This window comes from Ornithorhynchus anatinus, chromosome 21 (genome assembly GCF_004115215.2).
Source record: "Ornithorhynchus anatinus isolate Pmale09 chromosome 21, mOrnAna1.pri.v4, whole genome shotgun sequence".
Classification (NCBI taxonomy): domain Eukaryota; kingdom Metazoa; phylum Chordata; class Mammalia; order Monotremata; family Ornithorhynchidae; genus Ornithorhynchus; species Ornithorhynchus anatinus.
In genome coordinates this window covers 2004631-2029663 of record NC_041748.1, presented here as the reverse complement: position 1 = coordinate 2029663, position 25033 = coordinate 2004631, and the positions used below count along the sequence as shown (strand labels likewise).

General features: G+C 62.4%; 1 protein-coding gene across 1 annotated transcript in view; it reads right to left on the bottom strand.

Moving 5' to 3' along the window:
- Nucleotides 1–25033, bottom strand: part of NOL4L (nucleolar protein 4 like) — a 61311-nt gene that overhangs the window by 15187 nt on the left and 21091 nt on the right. Inside the window, exon 5 of the mRNA XM_029049560.1 lies at nucleotides 21740–21849. Coding sequence (XP_028905393.1) covers nucleotides 21740–21849 — 110 coding nt within the window. The remainder of the gene's footprint in view (nucleotides 1–21739; nucleotides 21850–25033) is intronic.

Here is a 25033-nt window from a genome sequence, read left to right as displayed (position 1 = left end):
GGGCTTCGTGGCGGGCGGGGCATCCGACGGCGGGACCCCTCCCCCCGCCCGGACGCCCGGGCCTCTGGGGGGGGCGGGGGGGAACGGGGACGGGGCCGAGGAAGGAGGGGGTGTCTGGGCCGGGGGAGGGGGGAGGGGCCCTTCCTGCCATTTCCTGCTTGTGTCCGGCCTCCGAGGCCGCACCTTCACACGCCGACCCGCAGCCGCGCTCCCCGCCCGGACCGGCTGACCGTCTAGATGGGAGCCGGAGGAACGAGGGAGGGTTCTGGGTTCTGGGTTTCCCGGGCCGGAAGACTGCGGGTAGCGGGGCTCAGCCCAGGGGATTCCGGGGGAGCGGGGCTCGACCCAGAGGATTCTGGGTAGCGGGGCCCAACCCCCACGTGCGGGTCGAAGCCCCCCCCGCCCCCCAAAGACGGCCCTGTGAAAGGTGACCCCTCCCTCCGTCCCCCCCGCCCCCACCGGCTTCCGCGAAAAGAGATCTCTGGAGTCAACACTGAGGGACATTCATCGCGATCGTCCTCCGCGCTCACACGCGCGCGCACACGCTCCCTCTCCCTCCCTCCCTCCCTCCCTCCCTCCCTCTCCCGCTGACAGTCTCTCTCTGTCTCCAAGTGGACACATTGTTTCCGCGGTCCGGCCCGAACTCAGGGCGGCCGGGCCCGGTGGAAGGAGCCCCGGACCGGGCTCGTCGGGGCTGGGGACTCGGGGTTCGGGGCGGCCTCGGGCGGCGATAAGAGGCGCTCACCGGGTGCCGGACGCTCCGCCGAGCGCCGGCGGAGATACGGGCTAATCGGGCCGGGCACGGGCCCCGCCCCACGTGGGGCTCCCGGTCTCCGTCCCCGTGTTGCGGATGAGGGGGCCGAGGCCCGGAGAGGGGAAGCGACTTGCCCGAGGTCACCCAGCAGACAGGCGGCGGAGCCGGGATGGGAACCCGGGTCCCAGGCCCGGGCTCCGCCCACCGGGCCGCCCTGTCTCCCGTTACCGGTCGGTCCCTGGTCCTCGCCGTCCCCAGGGGCTCGGAGTGCCTTCCGAGCACCGCGGAGGTTCACTTATTTTAGAGTCTCCCGGGCATTCGGTACAGTGTCCCGCTCCCGGAGGGCGCCCAGAGAACGCTATCGCCGGACCACAAGGGTGGAAGCTCACTTGTTCATCATGGACTCTCCCGGGCGGCTCAGGAGAGCGCCCCACTCACCCAGGGCGCCCAAAAGGTACCCTTCCCAGACCACCACGGTGGGAGCTCATCTGTTCATCACGGACTCTCCCGGGCGCTCAGAACGGTGCCCCGCTCCCAGAGGGCGTCCCCAAAATACCCTTCCCGGACCACTACGACGGATGCTCGCTTGCCCGTTCTGGCCTCCTCTGAGTGCTCGGTAGAGAGCCCCGCTCCCGCAGGGTGCTCGGAAAATGGCCGGCCGCGCCCGCTGTCTTAGTCCCCCGGGATCAGCCCCGGGAGGGGAATCCGATCGCCTGGTCTCCCGGGCACGGGAAGGAAGTGGCCCTCCGACCCCTGGATGCACCCGGACGTCCCGAGCCCCCCGGTGCCCCCAGGTTCCCGGAGGGTCACCCGAAGCACGGGGCCGGGCCGGGGGCGGGGGGGGGGGGATCCCGGCAGCGGGGAAGACCCCCGGGCTCCGTCTCCCGGACAGTTTGGCCTCTGAGCCTGACCCGGCCTCACTGCCTCCACCTCCTCCTCCCCACGCCCCCAGCCTGGCTCAGTAATGGGGGGCGGGGGGAAGCGGGGGGCAGACCGAGGAGGGCCCCCCTCGGGGGACGGCGGGGGGGACGGCCAGAGGAGAGGAGAGGGAGGAGGGAAGAGAAGGGAGGAAGAGGAAAAGAGGGCGGAGAAAGGGAGGAAGGGACGGTGGGGGGGAGAGCAGAGAAGATGGAGGAGAAAGGGGGGAGGGGCAGAGAGAGAGAGAGACACACAGAGAGACCCAGAGAGAGACAGGAGGAGGAGGAGAAGGAGGAAGAGGAGGGGAGCTAAATGGTGGCTGCGGCGAGGGCAAGGCCAGGCCGCCGGGCCGGGCTCGCGCGTCTGTCAGTCGACCCTGATGATTTTACAACGGCCCAGAGTCCGTTTCTCTGGAGCGAAGTTCCCGGGGAGGCCGGCCCACCCCCTCCCCAGCCCGGCCCGGAGCTCGGGGGGGCCGGGGGGCCGGGGTCTCGCCCCGCCGCGTGATCCTCTGGGCCCCAGAGAGGGCAGCGCCGGGCCCGGGGCCCGGGGAGGGGCCGGGGCGAGGCCGGGAGGGCCCGGGGTGGCGGGGGGCCGGGTTGGGGGACCGGGGAGGGCCCGGCGGGCCCGGGGTCGGGTTGGGAGGGTCCGGCGGACCCCCGAGCCCGGGGGTGGGGGCGGGGAGGAGGGTCCCGCCGTCGTCCGGGCGACCGCTCCATCCTTCCGGCCCCGGTGGGCCCCTCCCCGGGACCGGTCACCCCGGGCTGGGCTCCGGCCAAAGGCCTCGCACTCCCTCCCGCCGGTCACCTCACCCGGTGCCGGTGGGGCGGGACCGGGGGGCCCGGCAGCTCCAGACCACCCCCCGCCCCCCCACCCCGGCCCGCCCCCGACCGAACCGCTCGGCCTCCTGGCTCGGGCGGGCGAGAAGGGAAGGGGCAGAGAGGGGCGGCTCCGCGGGGTCAGAGGTCACGGGTCCCGGAGAGGGGCGAACGGGCCGAGAGGACCGGACGACCCGGAAGCCTCCGCTTCTCCCCTTCCCGCCGGCTCCGGCCGACACCAGGGCACCGACGGGTCGACGCGCGCGGGCGCGCGGCCGCTCCCGACGCGCACGCACACGGGCGACCCACGGGCGACCCACACGGACACAGACGCTCGCGCTCTCCTGGGAGATCTGGAGACTTGGGGCGGGGGGCAGGTGCAGGGAGGGAGGCAGATGAGCGGAGATCCGAGGGGTGTGACACGACAGACACACACGGACGCACACGGACGCAAACGGGTGCTCTTCTGGGATATTTGGGGGCTCGGGGTGGGGGGGCGGGACCGGGGAGGAAGGGAGATGAGGGAAGATGGGGGGGGGGCGGTGTGAGACACACACAGACACACACACAACCGCAGGAGACCCAGGAGGGACTGGGGGAGGGGGAAGAAGAGGAGATGAAGGCGGAGGGAGTGGGGGGAGGGAGAGGAGGCGGAAGGGAGAGGGAGAAGGGGGGAGGACGACAGGGTGGAAGGAGAGACGGGGGGGATTATGGGAGATTCTTCACCTGCAATCGCACGCACACACACAAACACACTCATCGTAGACGTTCCCTACGAAACGTACGTAAGGAACGCACACTCCGTGTGAGGTGGGCAGCTCCCCAGTTCCTCCGAGAGCGGCAAAACCGCCCCAAATCCAAGATATCCCCCCCACCCCCGGCCCCCCGGCAGGAGAGCGACAGAGACGCACGGCGAGAGCCAGAGACCCACGGGAGAGAGCCAGGGAGGAAAGTCAGAGACCTCGGGAGAAAGTCGGAGGCCCCGGGAGGCGGCCGGAGACCCGCGGGAGAGAGCCGGAGACCCACGGAGACAAAGACCCAGGGGACGGAGGCGGAGACCCACGGAGCCGGAATCCCGTGGAGAGAGCCAGAGACCCAGGGGGAGAGGGAGAGACCCACGGGAGAGAGCCGGAGACCCAGGGAGAGAGAGACAAAAGACCCACAGAGAAGAGAATGTGAGAGGGAGGGAGGGAAGAAACATTACACTAGAAACCGGGGGCAGGACTGGGAAAGGGCAAACACAAAGGACTCAGGGCCTTATCTCTGCCAGCCGTGGGGGTGTCTATCGCACAGACACACACACACACACACACACAATGACCCAAGGGCACCCGGCCACACAGACCCACAACCGCACCGACAGCGGCCCTCAGACACACGGCCGCACGGACACGCCATCACCCACCCGGACGCGCGATCGCCGGGAAACACACCGTCACCTGCGGACCCGCGTCACCCCCGGACCCGCCACCGCCCACGGGCTCCCAACCACCCGCGGACGCGCCGTCGTCCGGGAACACGATGACACGGGCCCGCGATCGCCCCGAGACGCGATCACGGGGACCCACAACTCCCCCGTGGAACCAGCCTTCCTTCCTCCTCCAACGGGGAATCCGAGGAGGGGGCCGGGGGAGGAGGGCGGGTACGGGATGGGCACGGGGTGAAGAGGCCCGCACGTGGTGAGGAGGGACTTGTATTTTCTTTCGGGGGACGGTGAGGGTCTCTCTCGGAACCCCTCTGCCTCTCTCTTTGTTGACGGACAACCTCTCCCACCTCTCACCGCCCACACCACAGGGAACGGGAATCGGCCCGCGGAAGGGACGGGAAAGAGAAAGAAACAGAAAGAGAAACGGAATAGGAGGAGAAAAGAAACGGGAAAAGAGAGGAAACGGAGAAAGGAAGAGAAAAAGAAGAGAAGAAGGAGAAAGAGTAGGAGGAGGACAAGAAGGAGAAGGAGGGGGAGGTGGAAAAGAGGGAGGAGAAGAAAAGAGAAAGAAAATGAAAAAGAAAAAAGGGAAAAGAAAAAAGAGGAAAACGAAACAGAGAAAGAAGGAGGAGGAGAAGGAGAAGAAAAAAGAGGAAAAAGAGAAAGATTAAAAAGAAAGAGAGGAAAGAGCAAAAGCAGAGTCGTGGAAACAAAACAATCGCTTTCCCCTCAGCTCGTGATCGGCGGGGACCGTGTCTGCTAATTCTGTTGGATCGGACTCTCCCGAGCGCTCGGCACAGGGCTCTGCCCACGGCAGTGATGGTGACGATGGTACTCGTTGAGTGCTTACAGTGAGCCGAGCACTGTCCTAAACGCTGGGGGAGATGCGAGTCAGGTTGGAGCCGGTCCCTGTCCGGCGGGCTTCATCCCCCCACCCCGTTTTACAGCTGAGGGGACTGAGGCCCAGAGAAGTGAAGCGACTCGGCCGAGGTCCCGCGGCAGGCGAGGGGCGGAGCCGGTGAGCGCTCGGTGAGGACCGGCCGCTGATCGACCGACTCTGGGGAGGCCGTTTCCGGCGATCCAGCCACCCGTGGTATTTATTGAGCGCTTCCCGCGGGCAGACCCCGGTACCGAGCGCTTGAGAGAGTCCGATCCCCGGTAGACGTGCTTCCAATCGAGGGTGTTTATTACCCTCCGACTGTGTTCGGAGCACCGTACCGAGCGCTTGGGAGAGTCCGATGCGACCGGGACCCGGCAGGCGCGATCCCGGCCCCCGCCGAGCTGACGGTCTAAAGCCGGAGAGCCCCTCCGTGGTATCTGCTGAGCGCCTGCTGGGTGCAGGGTGCAGGGTGCGGGGTGCTGGGTGCAGGGCACTGTGCCGAGCCCCTGGGAGAGCAAAGCCGGCCTAGTCGACACGAGCCTCGGGCGCTGAGAGCCTGTCAATCAAGGGGACGTAGCGAGCGCCTCTGGTGCGCAAAACACTGGCCGGAGCGTTTCGGGGAGCCCAACGGAGTGGTCCCGCTGGGTCCCCGCCCTCGAGGAGCCGACAACCCTTCAACCGATCGTACCGCCCGAGTGCTAGTGTGGGCCGAGCGCCGTACCGAGCGCCTGCTGCCTGCACGACGCTGTGCTGAGCGTCTGCTGCGGGCAGAGCACTGTACTCAACAGAGCCGGGTTGCACCTGCCCCTACGGGGCGAAGCCCCCGCCGTCTCACGGGCCTCGGGGGGGCCTGTTACGCGCTTGCTATGGGCCGAGCCCCGCCCCGAGCGCCGGGGTAGACACGAACCCATGGGGCCGGACCCAGTCCCTGTCCCACGCGGGGCTCACGCTCTTCCTCCCCATTTTACAGGCGAGGAGACTGAGGCACGGGGCAGATAAGTGACTCGCCCAAGGTCCCGGGGCAGACAGGTGGCGGGGCCGGGATGAGAACCCCGCTCCTTCTGACTCCCAGGCCCGGGCTGTACCCACCAGGCCACGCTTCGTCTCTATTATCAGTACACCCAGCACAGCGCTGGGCACACGGTAAGCGCCGGCTCCAACCCCGCGATTATCCTCAGTCTACCCGGCAGGCCGAACCCCGCCGTTCCCACCGGTCTGCCTAGCGCGGCGTTAGGCACACAGTCAGCGCTCACCAAGCACCACGCCCGGCCCGTCGTAAGCGCTTCCCAGACGCCACGGCTATCGGCCCAGCACAGCGCTTCGCGCATAACGAGAGCTTCCCGGACACCACAGTCGTTAGCAGCCGACCCGGCACGGCTCTCTCGGACGCCACGGTTCTCATCGGTCCGGCACGGCGCTTGTTACAGAGTAAGCGCCGGATCGGACGGCCCGATCGCTAGCGGTGCGGCGCAGGGCTTGGCCCAGAGTAAGCGCTTCCCGGACAGCCCGATTATTATCGGTCCACCCCAACACGGCGCCCGGCGCCGAGAAAGCGATCTATCGAACGCCGCGATTATTAATCACGATCCTCCCGCTTATTCGTTCATTCAGTAGTATTTATTGAGCGCTTACTATGTGCAGAGCACTGTACTAAGCGCCTGGAACGGACAATTCGGCGACAGTTCCCCCGCTCCGGACGGTCGGCTGGCTGCGGGCAGGGAAGGTGTCTGTTTTCGACGTACTGTATTTTCCCGAGCGCTCAGTACGGTGCTCTGCACGGAGTGAGCGCTCAATAAATACGATCTAACGAACGGTACGGTGCTCTGCACGCGGTAAGCGCTCAATAGGTACGACTGAGCGAATGAACGACTATCAGTCTAGCACGCTGAGCACCGCAGCACCGGGCGGCCTAGTGCGGTGCCGGTAGCACGGTGGGGGCTCCCCAAGCACCACCATCCCCAGTGGTACAGGGGGCACATAGTAAGCGCCTCCCAAACCCCACAGTTAACATCGGTCTACCTAGGCCGGGCCCTGGATTCTCCTCCCGGCTCCGCCCCTCGTCTGCCGGGTGACCTCGGGCCGGTCGCTTCACCGCCCCGGGCCTCCGTTTCCTCGTCTGGAAAATGGGGATGGAGAGCGGGAGGCCTACGTGGGACGGGGACCGCGTCCGACTCGGTGCGCCTGTATCCACCCCGGCGCTTGGCGCAGTGCCCGGCACATCGTAAGCACCTAACGTACGACCGTCATCGTTATTATTTTCGGCACGCCGAACCCCGCCGTCCTTAGCGGCCTAGCGCGGCCCTCGGCACATGGCGGGCGCTCACCGAGCGCCACGATTACCAGCGGAACCCGTAGTAGGGCTTCCCAAACGCAACGCCACAGTCGCTCCCGGTCGGTCTAGCGCAGTGTCTGGCCCATAGTAAGTGCCTAACAAACACTACCGTCACCATTATCATCTGCAGGCCGAACACCACGATTCCTACCGGTCCATCTAGCACGGCGCAAGGCACCCAGTAGGCGCTCACCATTTACCGGCACAACGCCCAGCACACAGTAAGCGCTCCCCAAACACCTCAGATATTATCGGGTCCCTAGGGCAGCAGCGGGCACACGGTAAGCGCTCGCCCAGCGCCCCGGTGACCAGCTGGCGTGAGTCGTCGGGGAGATTCTCCCCCCCCCCCCCCCGGCGTAACTGTCCCGTCTCATCCCGCACACGGACACACACACGCAAACACACGCGTCCATACACCCCGAGAGCGTTACGCAGGCGCGAAGTTATCACCCCCGTCCCCTCTCAGTCCTCGACACCCCCGCCCGCCCCCCAGACCCTCTCCCCACCCCCCACCTCAACCGCGTCCGTCGGACCTCTGGCTCCGACTCTCCGGAGCGCTCGGCCCAGCGCTCCGGGCAGGGCGGACGCTCAGTCCGACCCGCCGGTGTCCGGAAGTCCCTCCTGGTGCGAGCCGCCCCCCTCCCCACCCGGGGGATGGGCCTTGATGTAGGGGGGAGGGGGAAAGAGAGCGATAGGAAAACCAAGTCAACAAGAATGGGGGGGGGGGGGCGGCGATTAACCCTTTCGACCGACCAGTCCCGGAAAAGGGGGGGGGGTGCTCTGAAGGTGGGGGAGGGGCTGCACCCGTGGCCCGGAGGGGGGCTTTCAGCCCCAGGGGAATAAAGATATCCCGGCTGACCGGTGGTGGTCCTCACCATGGGGGGGAGACGGGGTGGGGGCGTGGGGGTCGGGGAGAGTGAGGGAGGGGCTGCTTCCACCACAAATGGCGGGGGGGGGGGGGTCGCAGAGGCCCGTTCCGGTTTGGGGGTGGGATGAGAGGGTTAATTCATCTCCCCTCGGCATAGACCGAGAGAGGGGGGGTGGGGGGGGGAGAAAAAAATCAATGTTTTAGAAAAAAAAACAAGTGTTCCATTGGAATTAATGGGTTTGTGGCTCCTCCTCCTCCTCCTCTTCTTCCTCCTCCTCTCACACTTTCTTTTTGTGCTTTTGTGCTCTCGGAAGGGGGGGGGGGAGGCTGTGTGTGTGTGTGTGTACATGGGGGGGGGGGGGCCGTTCTCCCGGTAAGGAAAAGGACGGTGTAACCTTAACCTTTCTCCGGGAATAACGCTAATTACACACAGCCTTAATGACAACTTCTTCCCCGGGAAGAAGCGCCGCTCCAGGGAGGGAGAGACACACACACACATACACACACACACACACGCCCAGAGACAGAGACGGGGGAGACCGGGAGAGACAAGGGGGTGGGGGAGGAGAGGACAGGAAGGAGAGGAATGAAGAAGGGAGGGAAGGGAGGAGATGGGATGGAAGGGGGGAAGGAGAGGAGGGGTGGAAGGAAGGAAAGGGGGAAGGAGAGAAGGAAGGGAGGAAAGGGGGAAGGGAGGAGAGAGGAGGCAGAGAAGGAAGGCAGGAAAGAGAGAAAAGAAGGAGAGAAGGAAGAAAGGAAGCGGAGAAAGAGGAAGGAGGAAAGGAAAGAGGAAAGGAGAGAAGATAAAAAAGGAGAGGCTGGAGAGGAGGGAAGGAAGGAAAGAAGGAGGGAAAGGAGAGAGGGCGGGGAGGGGAAGAGGGAGAGGAAGAAGGAAGGAAAGGGGAGAGAGAAGAAAGAAGGAGAGAAGGAAGAAGAAAGGAAGTAGAGGAAGAAGGAGAGAGGATAAAAAGGAGAGGCTGGAGAGGAGGGGAGGAAGGAGGGAAGGAGGGAAGGAGGGAAGGAGGGAAGGAAGGAAGGAAGGAAGGAAGGAAGGAAGGAAGGAAGGAAGGAAGGAAGGAAGGAAGGAAGGAAGGAAGGAAGGAAGGAAGGAAGGAAGGAAGGAAGGAGAAAAGGTGGGCAGGAGAGAGGGTCGGAAGGAGAAGAGGGAGAGGAGGAAGGCAGGAAGGGGGGGGAGAAGAAAAGGAAGGAGGGAGGGAAGTCGAGAGAGGAGGAAGGAAGGAGAGGGGCTGGGGGTGGGGGGAGGCCTGGGGTCCGTTTGGTTCCGCCGGTGGGGACTTTGGGGGGGGGGGGACGGGCGCCGCTGGACTGTTTTTGCCCGAAAGGCAAATCTCGGTGGAGCCGGCGGACCCCCGAACCCCCCACCACCCCCGACCCCCGGACCAACTTCTCCGGGGAGGCCCCTCGCCCCCCAACACACACAAAGTGAGTCCCCCTCCCCCCCCGCCCCAACCGCGGCTCGACGGAGGGAGGGAGGGAGGGAGGGAGAGCGGGGCGGGGGGCTCGGTACCTGGGCGGCGGCGGCGGCGGCGGCGGCGGCGGCGGGAGGAGCGGAGCTTGGGCAGAGACAGACACAGAGCCGCGGGGCAACACCGGCGGCCACTCACTGGGCCGCCCGACCCGGACACGGGGGAGCGACAGCGACAGCGCCAGCGCCAGCGCCGGGGGGAGGAGGACGAGGACGAGGAGCGGGAGGAGGAGCAGGAGGAGGAGGGGAGGGCCACGGGCACGGCCACGGCCACGGGGGGAGGAGGAGGAGGAGGAGAAGGAGGAGGAGGAGGAGGAGGAGGAGGGGGAGGGCCCGGTGCCAGCCCTGCCCAGCCGCCGACCACCGGCCGACCCGGGGGCGGAGCGAGGGGCGGGAAGAAGACGAGGGGGCGGCCGGGACCGGGACCGGGACCACCACCACGACGACGAGGAGGAGGAGGAGGAGGCCCCCGGCGGGCAGGGAAAAAGAAGAGCCCCTGCCCCTTCCTTCCCTCTTCCCCCCGCCGCCCCGGTCAACCGGTCCTTCGCCTCCTCCTCCTCGGTCCCGTCATGGCTTCCCGGGGCCCCGACGGGAGGCCGCCACGAGGGACCGGCCCCATGGAGGCCGGGGGAGACCGTCGGCACCGGCTCAGCGGGACGGGCCCGACGGGAGAGGCCTCGACAGGACCGCGGGAAGCCGTGAGGGAGGGGACGGGAGAGGCCGCCGTGATGGGACGGGCCCGCGGGAGGTCACGACGGAGAGGACGACAGAGGCCGCCGTGACGGATCCTCGGGAGGCCGTGACGGGACCGCCGAGAGAGGCCTCGACGGGACCGCGGGCAGCCGTGATGGAGGGGACGGGAGAGGCCCGCGGGACGGGACCGCCGAGAGAGGCCTCGACGGGACCGCGGGAGAGGCCGCTGTGACGGGGCCGGTATTGGCCGTGACGGGCCCTCGGGAGGCCGTGCGGGGCCGCCGAGAGAGGCCTGCGGGACGGGACCGCCGGAGGCCTCGACGGGACCGCGGGAAGCCGTGATGGAGGGGACGGGAGAGGCCGCCGTGACGGGACCTCTGGGAGAGGACTGCGCGTCGGGACGGCCGTAGGCCACGACGGGACCAGAGGAGGCCGGGAGACGCGGTACGGAGAGGAGGGTGTGTAGGAGGCCACGACAGGGCCAGCAGAGGCGATGACGGGACCGTTTGGATCGGTCCCGGCGCTTAGCACGCTGCCTGGAGCGTAGAAAACACTGCAACACCACCGTTATTATTACAATCTGGGACATGAACTGTGTCCGACCTGATTAGCTCAGATCTGTCCCGGCACTCAGTACGGTTCCCGGCACGTAGTAAACACACAACCGACAGCACTGTTGTTATTACCGTTCTTACGAGGTAGGCCACGGACTGTTTCCAACCTCACTAGCTTGGCTCTCCCCCGGCGCTGGGTACAGTGCCTGGCGCATAGTAAGCGCTTAACAAGTACCACGGTTATTACTTATCACGATGTGGGACACGGGTTGCGTCCCACCTGGATACCTTGGATCTACCCTTTTGAGTATTAAGCGCTTCCCCGCTACCATTAAAAAAAAGAAGAGAGTTCAACCCGCAAGGATGGGACTGGGAGAAAAAAGTAATAAAAAAATCAAATCCTGGCGTGAAATGGCACAAATCGGATCCCTTGCTCACGCCTGGGCCAGTGAGGGTTCAACCCGCAAGGATGGGACTGGGAGAAAAAAGTAATAAAAAAATCAAATCCTGGCGTGAAATGGCACAAATCGGATCCCTTGCTCACGCCTGGGCCAGTGAGGGTCCGGGGGGCGAGGGGGCTGGGGGAGCGAGGTTTTGGGGGGCTAGGATGGGCCGGGAGAGGGAGGCATGGCTTAGTGGGTAGAGCCAAGGCCTGGGAGTCTGAAAGTCATGGGTTCTAATCCCAGCTCCACCCCATGTCTGCCGTGTGACCTTGGGCCGGTCATTTCGCTTCTCTGGGCCTCGGTTCCCTCATCTGGAAAATGGGGATGGAGACAATGAGCCCCATGTGGGACAGGGACTGTGTTCAACCTAACTTATACCTACTCTAGTGCTTGGAACAGTGCTTGGCACGTAGTAAGAGCTTAACAAGTACCATAGTTTTTTTGGGGGGGGGGAGGCTGGGAGTGGGAGGTTGGGGGGCTTGGAGGGGGAGGCTGGGTGGGGAGGGGGAGGTTTTTCAAGGGGCTGGGCCGGGAGGGGAAGGTTCGGGGGGGGGGGGGTGGCTGGACCGGGGGGCTGGGATGGGCTGGCAGGGGGGAGGTTTTCAGGGAGCTGGGCTGGGCGGGGGAGGTTTTTTGGGGGGGCTGGGCCAGCGGGAGGTTTTTGAGGGGCTGGGGGATAGGCTGGGGGGGCGGGGAGCATTTCGAGGGGCTGGGCTGGGCCTGGTGGGGGGAGGTTTTCGAGGGGCGGGGCTGGGGACTCCCTCCTGCAGGGAAGCCCAGCCTCGCTGGCTGCTTCCGCTGGGACAGTCTCTCTTCTAAAGGATTATAATAATAATAATAATAGTAATGGTATGTGTTAAGCGCTTACTATGTGTCGGGCACTGCACTAAGCCCTGAGGTGGATACAAGCAAACGGGAAGTGGGCTTCCTTCCCCTCAGGCTCCACGGAGAGGTGTGGGAAGCGGCTTCCTGCCAGAATGCTTTCAGTCTTTTGTATTTATTATGGTGATTATCCTCCAAGAGCCCTTCCCTAAACTCTCCTTTCCTCTTCTCCCCCTCCCTTCTTCATCGCCCTGATTTGCCCCCTTTCTTCATCCCCCCCTCCCGGCCCCTAAACGCTAATGTCCACATCCCTCATTTATTTCTTTCTATTCACGTCTCCCCCTCTGGACTGTCAGCTCCCTGTGGGCGGGGAATATAGCGGTTTGTTGTTCTCTCGGACTCTCCCAGGCGCTCAGTCCAGTGCTCTGCACCCAGTAAGCGCTCAACAGATACGACTGACTGACCGAATGGCTGACTCTTATCCAAAGCCCCCTGCCACAGCTCAGCACGTACCATAATTAATAATATTATTAATATTACTCAAAGCCACACTGCCACGAACTTCACAAATACCACGGTTATTATTGTTATTATTAGCAGTATCCAAGGCCACAGTGCCACCAGCTTAACAAATATTTGTTATTATTATTATAAATAATCATTATTATTATCCAAAGCCACACCAGCTATGTCCCGGGGACGATGAAGTCTGGTGCTCATTTTAAGGTCGGCAAGCGAATTTCTCAAAACGTCAGCTCGAGACCGGAAGCTCGTTACGGGCAGGAAATTGGGTCTGCTAAGCGCTCGATCCGGTGCTCTGCACAGAGTAAGCGCTCAATAAATACCACTGACTGATTATAGGAGGACCCCGCTGGAGAGAGGATTTTTTTTTTTAACGTTATGTCTTAAGCACTTACTCTGTGCCAGGCACTGTTCTAAGCACTGGGGGACTTGATCAGGTCGGACACAGGCCCTGGCCCACGTGGGGCTCTCAGTCTTCATCCCCATTTTCCGAATGAGGGAACTGAGGCCCAGAGAAGTGACGTGACCGGCCCGAGATCACCCAGCAGATGTGCGGCGGAGCCGCGATGAGAACCCGGGTCCTCTGACCCCCAGGCCCGGGCTCTCTCTGCTAGGCCGCGCTGCTTTGAATCATTTTAACAAAAACAACACAAGATTTTCCCTCTAGACTGTGAGGTCACTGGGGACAGGGAACGTGTCTACTAACTCTGTTGGACTGGACTCCCCCGAGCGCTCGGTACAGTGCTCTGCACGCCGAAAGCGCTCAAAAAATACTAATGACTTTTTGATCGTGAGCTCCCTGTGGGCAGGGAACGTGTCTTCCGACTCTGTTGTGTAGGAGTCTCCCAGGTGCCGAGTCTAACGTTGTGCACACGGTGAGCGCCCAATAGAGCGGCGTGGCTCAGTGGAAAGAGCCCGGGTCTGGGAGTCAGAGGTCGTGGGTTCTAATCCCGGCTCCGCCGCTTGTCAGCTGTGTGACTTGGGGCAAGCCGCTTCGCTTCTCTGGGCCTCAGTGACCTCATCTGTCAAATGGGGGCGAAGCCTGTGAGCCCCACGTGGGACAACCTGATTACCTTCTATCTACCCCAGCGCTTAGAACAGCGCTTGGCACATAGTGACCACTTAACAAATAGCGTCATTATTATTATTACTGGGAGTCGGAGGGTTGCGGGTTCAAATTCCGGCCCCACCACTTGTCGGCCGCGTGACTCTGGGCCAGTCGCTTCGCTTCACTGGGCCTCAGGGACCTCATCTGTAAAATGGGGATGAAGACTGGGAGCCCCACGTGGGACAACCTGCTCACCCTGTTCCTACCCCAGTGCTTAGCACACAGTCAGTGCTTAACAAATAGCATTATTATATATTGGTGCTGTCGACGCCTGTTGACTTGTTTTGAGGCCTGTCTCCCCTCTTCTAGTCTGTGAGCCTGTCGTGGGCAGCGATTCCAAGCGCCTAGTCCAGTGCTCTGCCCACAGTAAGCGCTCGATAAATATGATTGAATGCACGAGTAAATGCCACTGATGGATTAATCAATGGACGGATCTGTTCTCTTTAAAGCCGTCCATCGGGTCGCCCCCTTCCTACCTCACCTGGCCGCTCTCCTCCTCCGGCCCGGCCCGCACACTCGGCTCCTCACACGCCAACCTCCATCTCGTCTCCCTCGCCGCCGACCTCTGGTCGCGCGAGTCCCGCCTCGGGCCCGGAAGGCGCCCTCCCTCCTCAAATCCCACTGACCGTCACTCTCCCCCCAGCTTCGGATCCTTACTGAAGGCCCGCCTCCTCCTCCGAGAGGCCTTCCCCGACTGCGCCCTCCTCTCCTCCCCTTCCCTTCTGCGTCGTCTCTGCCCTTGGATCTGTGACCTTTGGGACATCTGCTATTCGCCCCACCCCCAACCCCAGGGCGCTTATGTACAGATCTTTAAATTACGTGTCGTAAATGACTTATTTATCTAGTATCAATGTCTGTCTCCCCCTCGGACTGTCAGCTCGTTGGGCGTCGGGAACGTCTCTGGTAACCCTGTTCCACTGAACCCTCCCGAGCGCTTCGTACGGTGCCCTGCACCTAGTAGGCGCTCAATAAATACCACTGATTGATAGATTGAGAAGCAGCGGGGCCTGGCGGAAAGAGGCCGGGCCTGGGAGTCGGAAGGACCTGGGTTCTCATCCCGGATCCGCCCCTTGACTGCTGGGTGACCTCGCTCGAGTCACTTCCCTTCTCTGGGCCTCAGTACTCTCATCTGGAAAATGAGGCTGGAGACCGTGAGCCCCACACAGGACAAGGACCGTGTCCCACCTGATTAGCCTGGATCTCCCCCAGCGCTTAGAACGGTGCCGGGCACATAGTAAGCGCTTAACCGATATCATAAAAAAAAAATTTATCGTGAGCAGGGAACGTGTCTGCTAATTCTGTCGTATTGGAGTCTCCCAGGAGCTCAGTACAGTGCTCTGCACATAGTAAGAGCTCAATGAATACCACTGATTGGTCCGCTAGCTTATGGAAAATCTCTGAGCCCTGAAAAAAATCTCCCCAGGACCAACCGCAATGGACCTGGCTTCTCCCCCTTTAGTCATCATCATCATTCTGGTATTTGTTAAGCGCTTACTATGTGCCAGACACTGTACTAAGCGCTAGGGTGGGTACAAGCCAATCGGGTTGGACACAGCCCCTGTCCTACGTGGGGCTCCCGGTCTCCATCCCCATTTTACAGAGGAGGGAACTGAGGCCCAGAGAAGTGAAGTGACTTGCCCACCGTCCCACGGCAGACCAGACCAGCAGCTCGCTGTGGGCAGGGAGCGACTCCGTACTCTCCCAAGCGCTCAGCCCAGTGCTCTGCACGCCGGAAGCGCTCAATAAGTAGCAGCGATGGATTGACAGACCGTCACCTCGCTGCGGGCAGGGAACGTGTCTACCAACCCTCCGGAACGTCAGCTCGTTGTGGGCCGGGAACGTGGCTGCTTATTGCAGAGAAGCAGCGTGGCTCAGCGGAAAGAGCCCGGGCTTGGGAGTCAGGGGTCATGGGTTCGAATCCCGGCTCTGCCTCTTGTCAGCTGCGTGACTGTGGGCCAGTCACTTCACTTCTCTGGGCCTCAGTGACCTCATCTGGAAAATGGGGATGAAGACTGGGAGCCTCCCGTGGGACGCCCTGATGACCAGGAATCGACCCCAGCGCTTAGAAAGTGCTCTGCACATAGTAGGCGCTTAACAAATACCAACATTATTATCGTTCTCCTGTACTCTCCCACGCGCTCAGTAGAGTGCTCTGCACACAGTCAGCGCTCGGCCGATACGACCGGGTGGACGGACCCCTCCGGACGGTCCCTCCCCAGGGCCGACCCCGACCCTAATCGGCGTCCAGAGCCGAGGGCCGAGTCCAGCGCTCCGGACGGATCCTCCCGGCCGGGGGTGGAGGCGGGAGGCCTTATCTCCAACTGATCTCCAGACGTGGACTGCAAACCCTCTTGCATCATTCAGATCCTGGTTCCAAAGTCCGGGCTGAGGGGCGTCCCGGGCTACCAGCTGCTTCCTCCTCCTGTCCCAGACGAAGGGTGCCCACCTGCTGTTCCTGGGGGGGGGCGGGGCGGCACAGGGAGGAAGCGGGGCCCCCCCCAAGTCCGCCCAACCCAACTCTCGGACGTCACGTTCCCCGAGGCCGAGGAGCGGCGGGGGCGTCTCCCGCCGCCCCGCGTCCCGCTCCGTCCACCCATCTCCGAGGGTGGGGCGAGCTTTATTTCCCGTCCTCCCCTTCTTTTTTTTTTTAGGGTGTCTGACGCTTCCTAGGTGCCAGGCACCGTGCTAAGCGAGGGCCGGGGGGCTCGTCGGGTCGGACGCGGTCCCCGTCCCACGCGGGGCAGCCCCGATTTTCCGGCTGAGGGAACTGAGGCCCAGGGAAGGGAAGTGACCGGTCCGAGGTCACGTGGAGCGGAGCCGGGAGGAGGACCCAGGTCCTCCCGCCTCCCGGGCCCGGGCTCTAGCCGCCGGCTCACGCGGCTCGTCGAGAAAATCGGGATAGGTTGAATCGTGAGGTCGGTGTGGGGCGGGGACCGTGTCTTATAATGATGATAATAATAATAATAAAAAGTTACGGTCCTCGTTAAGCGCTTACTACGTGCCGAGCATTGCTCTAAGCGCTGGGGTAGATACAAGTTAATCAGGTTGGGCACAGTCCCTGTCCCCCACGGGGCTCCCACTCTTCATCCCCATTTTCCAGATGAGGAAACCGAGGCCCAGAGAAGCCAAGTGACTCGCCTAAGGTCACCCAGCAGCCACGTGGAGGAGCCGGGACGAGAACCCCCGACCGTGGGACCCTCAGGCCCGGGCTCTACCCGCTAGGCCTCGCCGCTTCTCACCGTCCCCCCTCCCATCCCCACGGCACATCTGTATAGATCTGCAATTGATTCATCCATTTATTAATTCTATTCATGTCTGTCTCAGTACTTAGTACAGTGCTCTGCACATAGTAAGCGCTCAATAAATACTACTGAATGAATGAACGAACGTCTCCCCCTCTGGCCAGTCAGCTCGTCGGGGGCAGGGATGTGTCTGTTCGTTGTTCTACTGGACTCTCCCAGGCGCTCAGTCCAGTGCTCTGCACCCAGTAAGCGCTCAATCAAGCGCCGAGCACTGTGCTCCGCACCGAGTAAGCGCTCAATAAACAGGCCTGAACGGGTCGATGGGGTTGAAGGAACGAATGAAGCGTTCTCCGGGAGAAGCAGGCAGACCGAACGGGCAGTGGTCTGCCCACCCCCCAGCACCCCAGCTGTCAGACGGGGGCTTCGGGCCGTGCCGGGGGGTCCGCCCAGGCCCCCCGACCCCCCACCCGGCGGGCCTGACGCTTTTCCCAGGGCCTCCAGGAGGTGGCGCCCGGACACCGGACCAGGCCGGGGCCCACCTGCTCCTGCCCCCCACGGCCGGGGGCCGGGTCACGGGGGTCATCACAGGGACCCCCACGGGGCCGTCACGGTCACAGTCCCCAAGAGGCCCGGTCACGGGGCCCCCCACAGGGCGTCGTGGTCACAGGGTGGTCACGGGGCTCCCACGGGGCCGTCGCAGGGACCCAGCGGGCCATCGCGGTCACAGGGTGGTCCGAGGGCCGTCACAGGGCCGTCACAGGGCCGTCGTGGTCACAGAGTCCCCCCGGGGCCCGGTCACGGGGCCGCCACGGGACCATCACAGGACCCCCACAGGGCCGTCACGGTCACAGGATGGTCACGGGGCTCCCACGGGGCCCCCACAGGGCCGTCACCGTCACGGGGCCGTCACACGGACCCCACAGGGTCATCACAGGGCTGTCACAGGACCCCCTCCGAGCCATCATGGTCACAGGGTGGTCACAGGGCCGTCACAGGACACCCGCAGGGCCATCACAGGGACCTCACAGGGCAGTCACGGTCACAGGGTGGTCACGGGATCATCACAGGGACCCCACAGGGCCATCATGGTCAACGGGGCGGTCACAGGGCCATCACAGGGCCATCACAGGGCCCCCACAGGGCCGTCACGGTCACACAGTGGTCACAGGGCCGTCACGGGGCCCCCTCGGAGCCATCCCAGGGACCCCACAGGGCGGTCATGGTCACGGGGTGGTCACGGGCCATCGGAGGGCCCCCACAGGGCGGTCACGGTCAGAGGATCCGGTCACAGGGCCCCCCCCGCAGGGCCGCGGCCTCCTCCATCTCCTCTGGGGATGGGCCGCCGCCTGTCCACGGTGGGGGCTCTGAGTACCGGGGGAGGGTCTGTGGGTGAGGGTCCCGGGTGGGGGCTCCGAGAGGGGGGGGGGCCCTCGATGGGGTCTCTGAGTGGGGTCCCTAACTGTCTCCTAACTACACTGGACGCTCCCAAACGCTCAGTCCGCTGCTCTGCACGGAGCAGGCGCTCAATCGATCAGAGAGAGAGGAGGGGAGGCCGAGGGCGGGGTGGGGGGGCCGCGGACCCTGGACACCGAGACTGCGAGCCCCAGGGAGGACGGGGACTGGGTCCACCGAGCGCTTAGTACAGTGCGTGGCGCAAAGTAAGCGCTTAAGGAGCACGGAGGAGGAGGAGGAGGAAGACTTTTCCCAGGGGGCGGCCCAGCGCGCAGGGGGTTCTCGCCGGCAGAGGGCGATGTCGCTCCAGGGTCTCTGACCCCTCCCCCCCAAAACCCCCACCCACTCCACTTTGTGCACAGCACTGCGCTGAGCGCTGTGGGGAGTCCACTACAGCTTGGACACACGGTACCCGCCCTCAAGAAGCTGACAGTCTCCCGTGCGCAGAGCACCGTGCTCAGCGCCGGGGAGAGTCCAGTAGTCAGCAGACACAATCCATGCCCTCGAGGAGCCGGCGGTCTACCGTGTGCCGAGCACTGTGCTGAGCGCTGGGGAGAGTCCACTAGAATTCGCAGGCACGATCCCTGGCCTCGAGGAGCTGGCAGTCTACCGTGTGCCGAACACTGCGCTGAGCGCCGGGGAGAGTCCAATACAGCTAAGAGGCACAGTCCCTGCCCTCGAGGAGCTGGCAGTCTCCGGCTGTGTGCGGGGCGCCGTGCTGAGCACTGGGAAGGGTCCAGTAAAGTGAGCGGACACTATCCCCGCCCTCAAGGAGCCGACAGTCTACAGCGCGCAGGGCACCGTGTTGGGCGCTGGGGAGAGTCCGATACGGTCAGTAGACGTGGTCCCTGCCCTTCCGGAGCTGAGAGTCCGCCACATGCACAGCACTGTGCTGAGCGCTTGGGAGGGTCCAGTTGAGTTAATGAGACACGATCCCTGCCTTCGAAGGAGCTGCCGGCCTTCTGTGCGCGGAGCACTGGGCCGAGCACCGGGGAGAGTCCGATACAGTTAGTAGACACGGAGCCCTATGTCCAAACTTGGATCTCCCCCGGAGCTTAGAACGGCGTGTGGCACCGAGTAAGCACTTAACAGGCATCGGCCTCATCGTTATGTTATCATCATTAATTCATTATTATAATTAATAATAAGTAGCACGGTCTTAAGGAAAGAAACCGGGTCCGGGAGTCGGAGGACCTGGGTTCTCATCCCGGCTCTGCCGCCTGTCTGCTGTGTGACCTTGGGCAAGCCCCTTAACTTCTCTGGGCCTCAGTGACCTCATCTGTCAAATGGGGATAAAGACCGTGAGCCCCACGTGGGACAACTGATTACCTTGTATCCACCCCAGGGCTTAGAACAGCGCTTGGCACCTAGTCGGGGCTTAACGAGTACCATAATTATAATTATTACTACTGGGTGTCTACTACACGCTGAGCGCTGTACTGAGCGGATTGCCCTCTGCCCTTGAGGAGCTCACAATCTCTCCATCAATACTATTTACTGGGCATCTACAGCATGCCGAGCGCCGTACCGAGCAGATGGGTCCCTGCCTCGGGGGAGGCTTACAATCTACCCGTCGATTGCGTTTTCTGGGAGTCTACTACTTGTCCAACTCATCGGCTCCCACGGCTTCAACTACCATCTCTACGCAGGCGACACCCAAATCTCCATCTCCTCCCCGTTTCTCTCCCCCTCCCTCCAGGCTCGTGTCTCCTCCCGCCTCCGGGACGTCTCCACCCGGACGTCCGCCCGCCACCTAACACTCAACACGTCCAAGACCGAGCTCCCCATCTTCCCTCCCAAACCCCGTCCTCCTGTCCCTGACTTGCCCGGCACTGTGGACGGCACCACCGTCCTTCCCGTCTCGCGGGCCCGCAACCTCCGTGTCGTCGTCGACTCCGCTCTCTCATTCGCCCCACACATCCGATCCGTCGCCAACGCCTGCCGGTCTCACCTTCGCGACATCGCCACGATCCGCCCTTTCCTCTCCATCCAAACGGCTACCGTGCCGGTACAGGCTCTCATTATATCCCCACCGGATTTATTCCATCAGCCTCCTCTCGGATCTCCCTTCCTCCTGTCTCTCCCCGCTGCAGTCTGTTCTTCGTTCCGCTGCCCGGCTCATCTTTCTACAGAAAGGCTCTGGGCCTGTCACCACTCCCCTTCTCAAAAACCTCCGGCGGTCGCCTATCGACCTCCGCACGAAACGAAAACTCCTCACTCTGGGCTTCCAAGCCGCCCATCCCCCGGCCCCCTCCGACCTCACCTCCCTTCTCTCCTTCTCCGGCCCGGCCCGCACGCTCCGCTCCTCCGCCGCCGCTCACCTCCTCCCCGTCCCCCGTTCTCGCCCGTCCCGCCGTCGACCCCCGGGCCGCGTCCCCCCGCTGTCCCGGAACGCCCTCCCTCCTCACCTCCGCCAAACTGATTCTCTTCCCCTCTTCCAAGCCCTACTGAGAGCTCACCTCTTCCAAGAGGCCTTCCCAGACCGAGCCCTCCCTTTCCCTCCGCTCCCCATTCCCCCTCCTCCCGCCCTCTGCTCTTCCCCCTTCCCCTCCCCATAGCACGAGTGCCTATTTGTATATATTATTTATCACTCTATTTATGTTGTTAATGATGTGTATATATCTATGATTCTATTTATCTTGATGGTATCGATGTCAGACTACTTGTTTTGTTCTTTTTTGTTGTCTGTCTCCCCCGTTTAGACCGCGAGCCCGTCGTTGGGCAGGGATTGTCTCTATCTGTTGCCCGACTGTACATTCCGAGCACTTAATACAGTGCTCTGCACACAGTAAGCGCTCAATAAATACGACTGAATGAATGAATGAATGTACCGAGCAGAAAAGTCCTTACTCTTGAGGGGCTTACGACCTATCCGTGGATAATAGCGTTTTTTGGGCGCCTACGACGGGCCAGAGCGCTGTACTGAGAAGAACAGTCCCCGCCTTCCAGGGGCTTACAGGCTATCAACAGCACGTATTGGACGTCTACTACGAGCTGAACGCTGTACTGAAAAGACCGGTCCCCGCCCTCGAGGGGCTTACAACTTATCCATCGATAGTGTTTTCCGGGCGTCTGTTCTGCGCCGAAGCCCTGACCGGTCCCTGCCCTCAAGGGGCTACAATCTACCCAGTGATAGCATCTTCTGGGCATCTACTACATGCCGGGTGTTGTACTGAGCAGAGCAGTCCCTGCCCCGGAGGGGCTCGCAATCCACCCATCGATAGCGCTTCCTGGGTGTCTAATAGGCGCCGAAGCGCTGCACCGAGGAGACGGATCCCTGCCCCGGAGGGATTTCTTTCCGAGCGAGGCGTGGCGGAGCGACCCCTCGTCCCCGTCCTGTGCCCCGGGGAGGGGGGGACGACCCCCGTGGCCCCCCAGGACCGCCCCCGCCCCCCATCCTCCTGCCCCCCGCGCTTCTCACCTGCTCCTGGGAGTTCATCACCCTCAGCTTCATCTGCTTCAGGTAGGTGGAGGTGAGCGGCATGTTGTAGTCGATGATCCCGGAGACCAGCGTGGAGGGGGCTTCGCTCTCTGGAAGGACAAGGCAGGCCGAAGCCCTGAGCGGCAGCGGCGACCTGGGGGGGTCCGGCTCGGGGTGGGGGTCCCGCCCGGGGAAATCGAGGACCTCCTGGGAAACCATCGCGACGGGCTGGAGTCCCGGCCGGGGCGCCTTGGCTGAATGACAGGCTCCAGCGCTCAGTACGGTGCCTGGAACGTAGTAAGCACTCAACAAATACCACGACCGCTCGGTCGGTCCGTCGGTGGGCTCGAGGGGGCGCTTACTGTACGCGGAGCACCGCGCTAGACACCTGGGAGGGTCCAATATGAAAGAGTTGGCGGACACGCTCCTTGCCTGAAAGTGCTCTGTCTCCCCCTCCGGACTGTCAGTTCGTCGTGGGCCCGGAATGTGTCTCTCTATTGTTGCAGTGGACTCTCCCAAACGCTTAGTACAGCGCTCTGCACACGATAAGCACTCAATAAATACGACTGATGGATCAATTTTGATTCACGTCTGCCTCTCCCTCTAGACTGTCAGCTTGTTGTGGGCAGGGACTGGGTCTCTTTATTGTCATAATGGTCTCTCCCAAGTGCTTGGAAAATGCCCTGCACAGGGTAAGTGCTCAATAAATACCGTTGATGGATCGACTTCAATTCATGTCTGTCTCCCCCTCTAGACTGTCATCTCGCTGTGGGCAGGGAATGTGCCTGTGATACTGTTCTACTGGACTCTCCCAAGTGCTTACCACAGTGCTCTGCACACGGTAAGCGCTCAATAAATACCACCGTCTGACTGACTAACTTGCAAAGCTTTGGGTCAGAAACTGCCCCTCAAAGTCTGATGAGGAGGGGGATTCGATCCCCACTTTCCAGATGAGGGAACTGAGGCCCAGAGCAGTGAAGTGACTGGCCCAAGGTCACCCAGCAGACAGGTGGTAGCGCCGGGATGTGAACCCAGCGCCGGGCTCCCTCGGCTAGGCCGCGCTGTTCCCGGTGTTTGTCAGGCGTTAACTATGTGCCCAACCCTGCTGTAAACTCTGAGGGACATACAAGACAACCAGGTCAGAAGCCCCCGTCCTACACGGGGCTCTAAGGAGGAGGGAGAACGGGGATGAATTCTCCATTTTACAGAAGAGAAAACTGAGGCCCAGAGCAGCGAAGTGACTGGTTCGAGGTCACCCAGCAGACAGGTGGTGGAGCCAGCTTTCGTACTTCCCAAGCGCTTAGTACAGTGCTCTGCACACAGTAAGCACTCAATAAATATGATTGAATGAATGAATCCTCTCCCTCCATGTGTCTCCCTCCTCTCTCTCTCTTCCCCCAATTTCTCTCCCACTCTGTTTTTCCCTCCCTCCACTTCTCTCCTTCCTCTCTCCCTTCCTCCATTTCACTCTCCTCTCTATTTCCCTCCCTCCGTTTCTCTCCCTCTCCTCTTTCCCGGCCTCTATTTTTCTCCCACTGTTTTTCTCTCCCCCCATCTATTTCTCTCCCTCCTCTCTCTCCCCTCTTTCCCTTCCCTCCCTTTCTCCTCTTTTTATTTCCCTCCATTTCTTTTCCTCTTTTCCCCCATTACTCTCCCACTCTATTTTCTCTCCCTCCCTCTATTTCTCTCCCTCTTCCCCTTCCTCCATCTCTCCTATTTCTTTCCTTCCCTCTATCCTCTCCCTATCCTCTTCCCCTCCCTTTACTTCTCCCAAATTCTCTCCCTCCCGCCTTTCTCTTCCTCCATTTCTCTTTTTCTCACTAGCTTTCTCTCCCTCCTCTCTCTTTCCTTCCCACTCTATTTTTCTCTCCTTCCCTCTATTTCTCTTTTTCTCCCTCTCTCCATTTCTCTCTACTTTCTCTCTCCTTTTACTCTCCCTCTCCTCTTTCCCTCCTATTTTTCTCCTTCTCTATTTCTCTTACAGTTCACTTTTCTCTCCATTTGTCTCTCTCCTCTTTCTCTCCTCTCTCTGTTTTTCTCTCTCCCTTTCTGCCTCTTTTTATCTTTCCTTTTCTATCTTCCTGGGTCTCTCTCCCGCCATCTCTCCCCTCCCCTCTGTCTGTCCCTCTATCTCTCCCTCTCGGTCCACCTCTGTCTCTCTCTCCCTTTCAGTCTCTCTCCCTCTCTCTCTGCCCCTTCCCTCTGTCTCTCTCCCTCGCCATCTCTTCCTTCTACCTCTCTCTTTCTGTCCATCTTTGTCTCTCTCCCTCTCTCCATGTCTCCTTCTTTGTCTCTCCCTCCCCTTCTCTCTCTCCTCCGTCTTCCCAGACTGTGAACTCCCCGTGGGAAGGGACTGTCTCTCTTTTATTATTGTATTGCATTTTCCCAAGCGCTCGGTACAGTGGTCTGCACACAGTCAGCGCTCTATAAATACGACTGAATGAATGAATCTCTCTCTTCTCTGTCTCTCTCCTTCCACCTCTCCCTTTCCGCCCACATCTCTCCCTCCTTCGCTCTGTCTCTCAGATCCCTCTATCTCTCCCTTTCAGCCTCTGCCCTTCTACCTCTCCCTTTTTCTCCCTGTCTCTCCCCTTCTCTGTGCCTCCCTCCCTATCTCCCTCTCCCTCTTTGTCTCTTTCTCTGTCCCTCCCTCCTCGTCTCTCTCTCTCCCCGGGCCTCGGTCTCTCCCTCGCTGCGCTGCGGGCCGCCAGCTGGGTTGAGCCCCCCGCCCCGACGAAGGGCGGAGGGCGGCCCAGGAGACCCTCTGCAGCCTTAATTGGGGGGAGGGCTGGCGGGCCTGGCGCGCACATTAGTCCCCTGACGATCTCCAGACCCTGACGGGGAGGAGGGGGCCGGGGGACCCCACCCCCCGCTGAGCCCCCGCCCGGCCCTGCCCGGCCAGGCCCTGCGGGAGGGTCCGCGGGCCCGGCCGAAGGGGCCGGGGGCCGGGAGGGAGTCGGGGGTCGGGGGCTGGCCCGGTGCCCGAGGGAGGATCCCGGGGCGGGAGGGAAGCCGAGAATGGCCGCTCCCCCCGGTCCCAGACTCCTCCGCTCTCCCTCGTCGCCCCCTCGCCGCCCCACGGCCTTGCTTCCTCCCCACCCCGTGGCCCCGTCTCCTCGCTTTCCCGCCATCCCTTTCCCTCACCGCCCCGCCACCCTGTCCCCTCGCTTCCCTCCTCTCCTGCTGCCTCACGGCCCCACCGCCCTGTTCCCTCACCGCCCCGCGGCCCTGGCCCCTCACCACCCCGAGGCCCCGTCTCCTCGCTTCCCCGCCATCCCGTTCCCTCACTTCCCT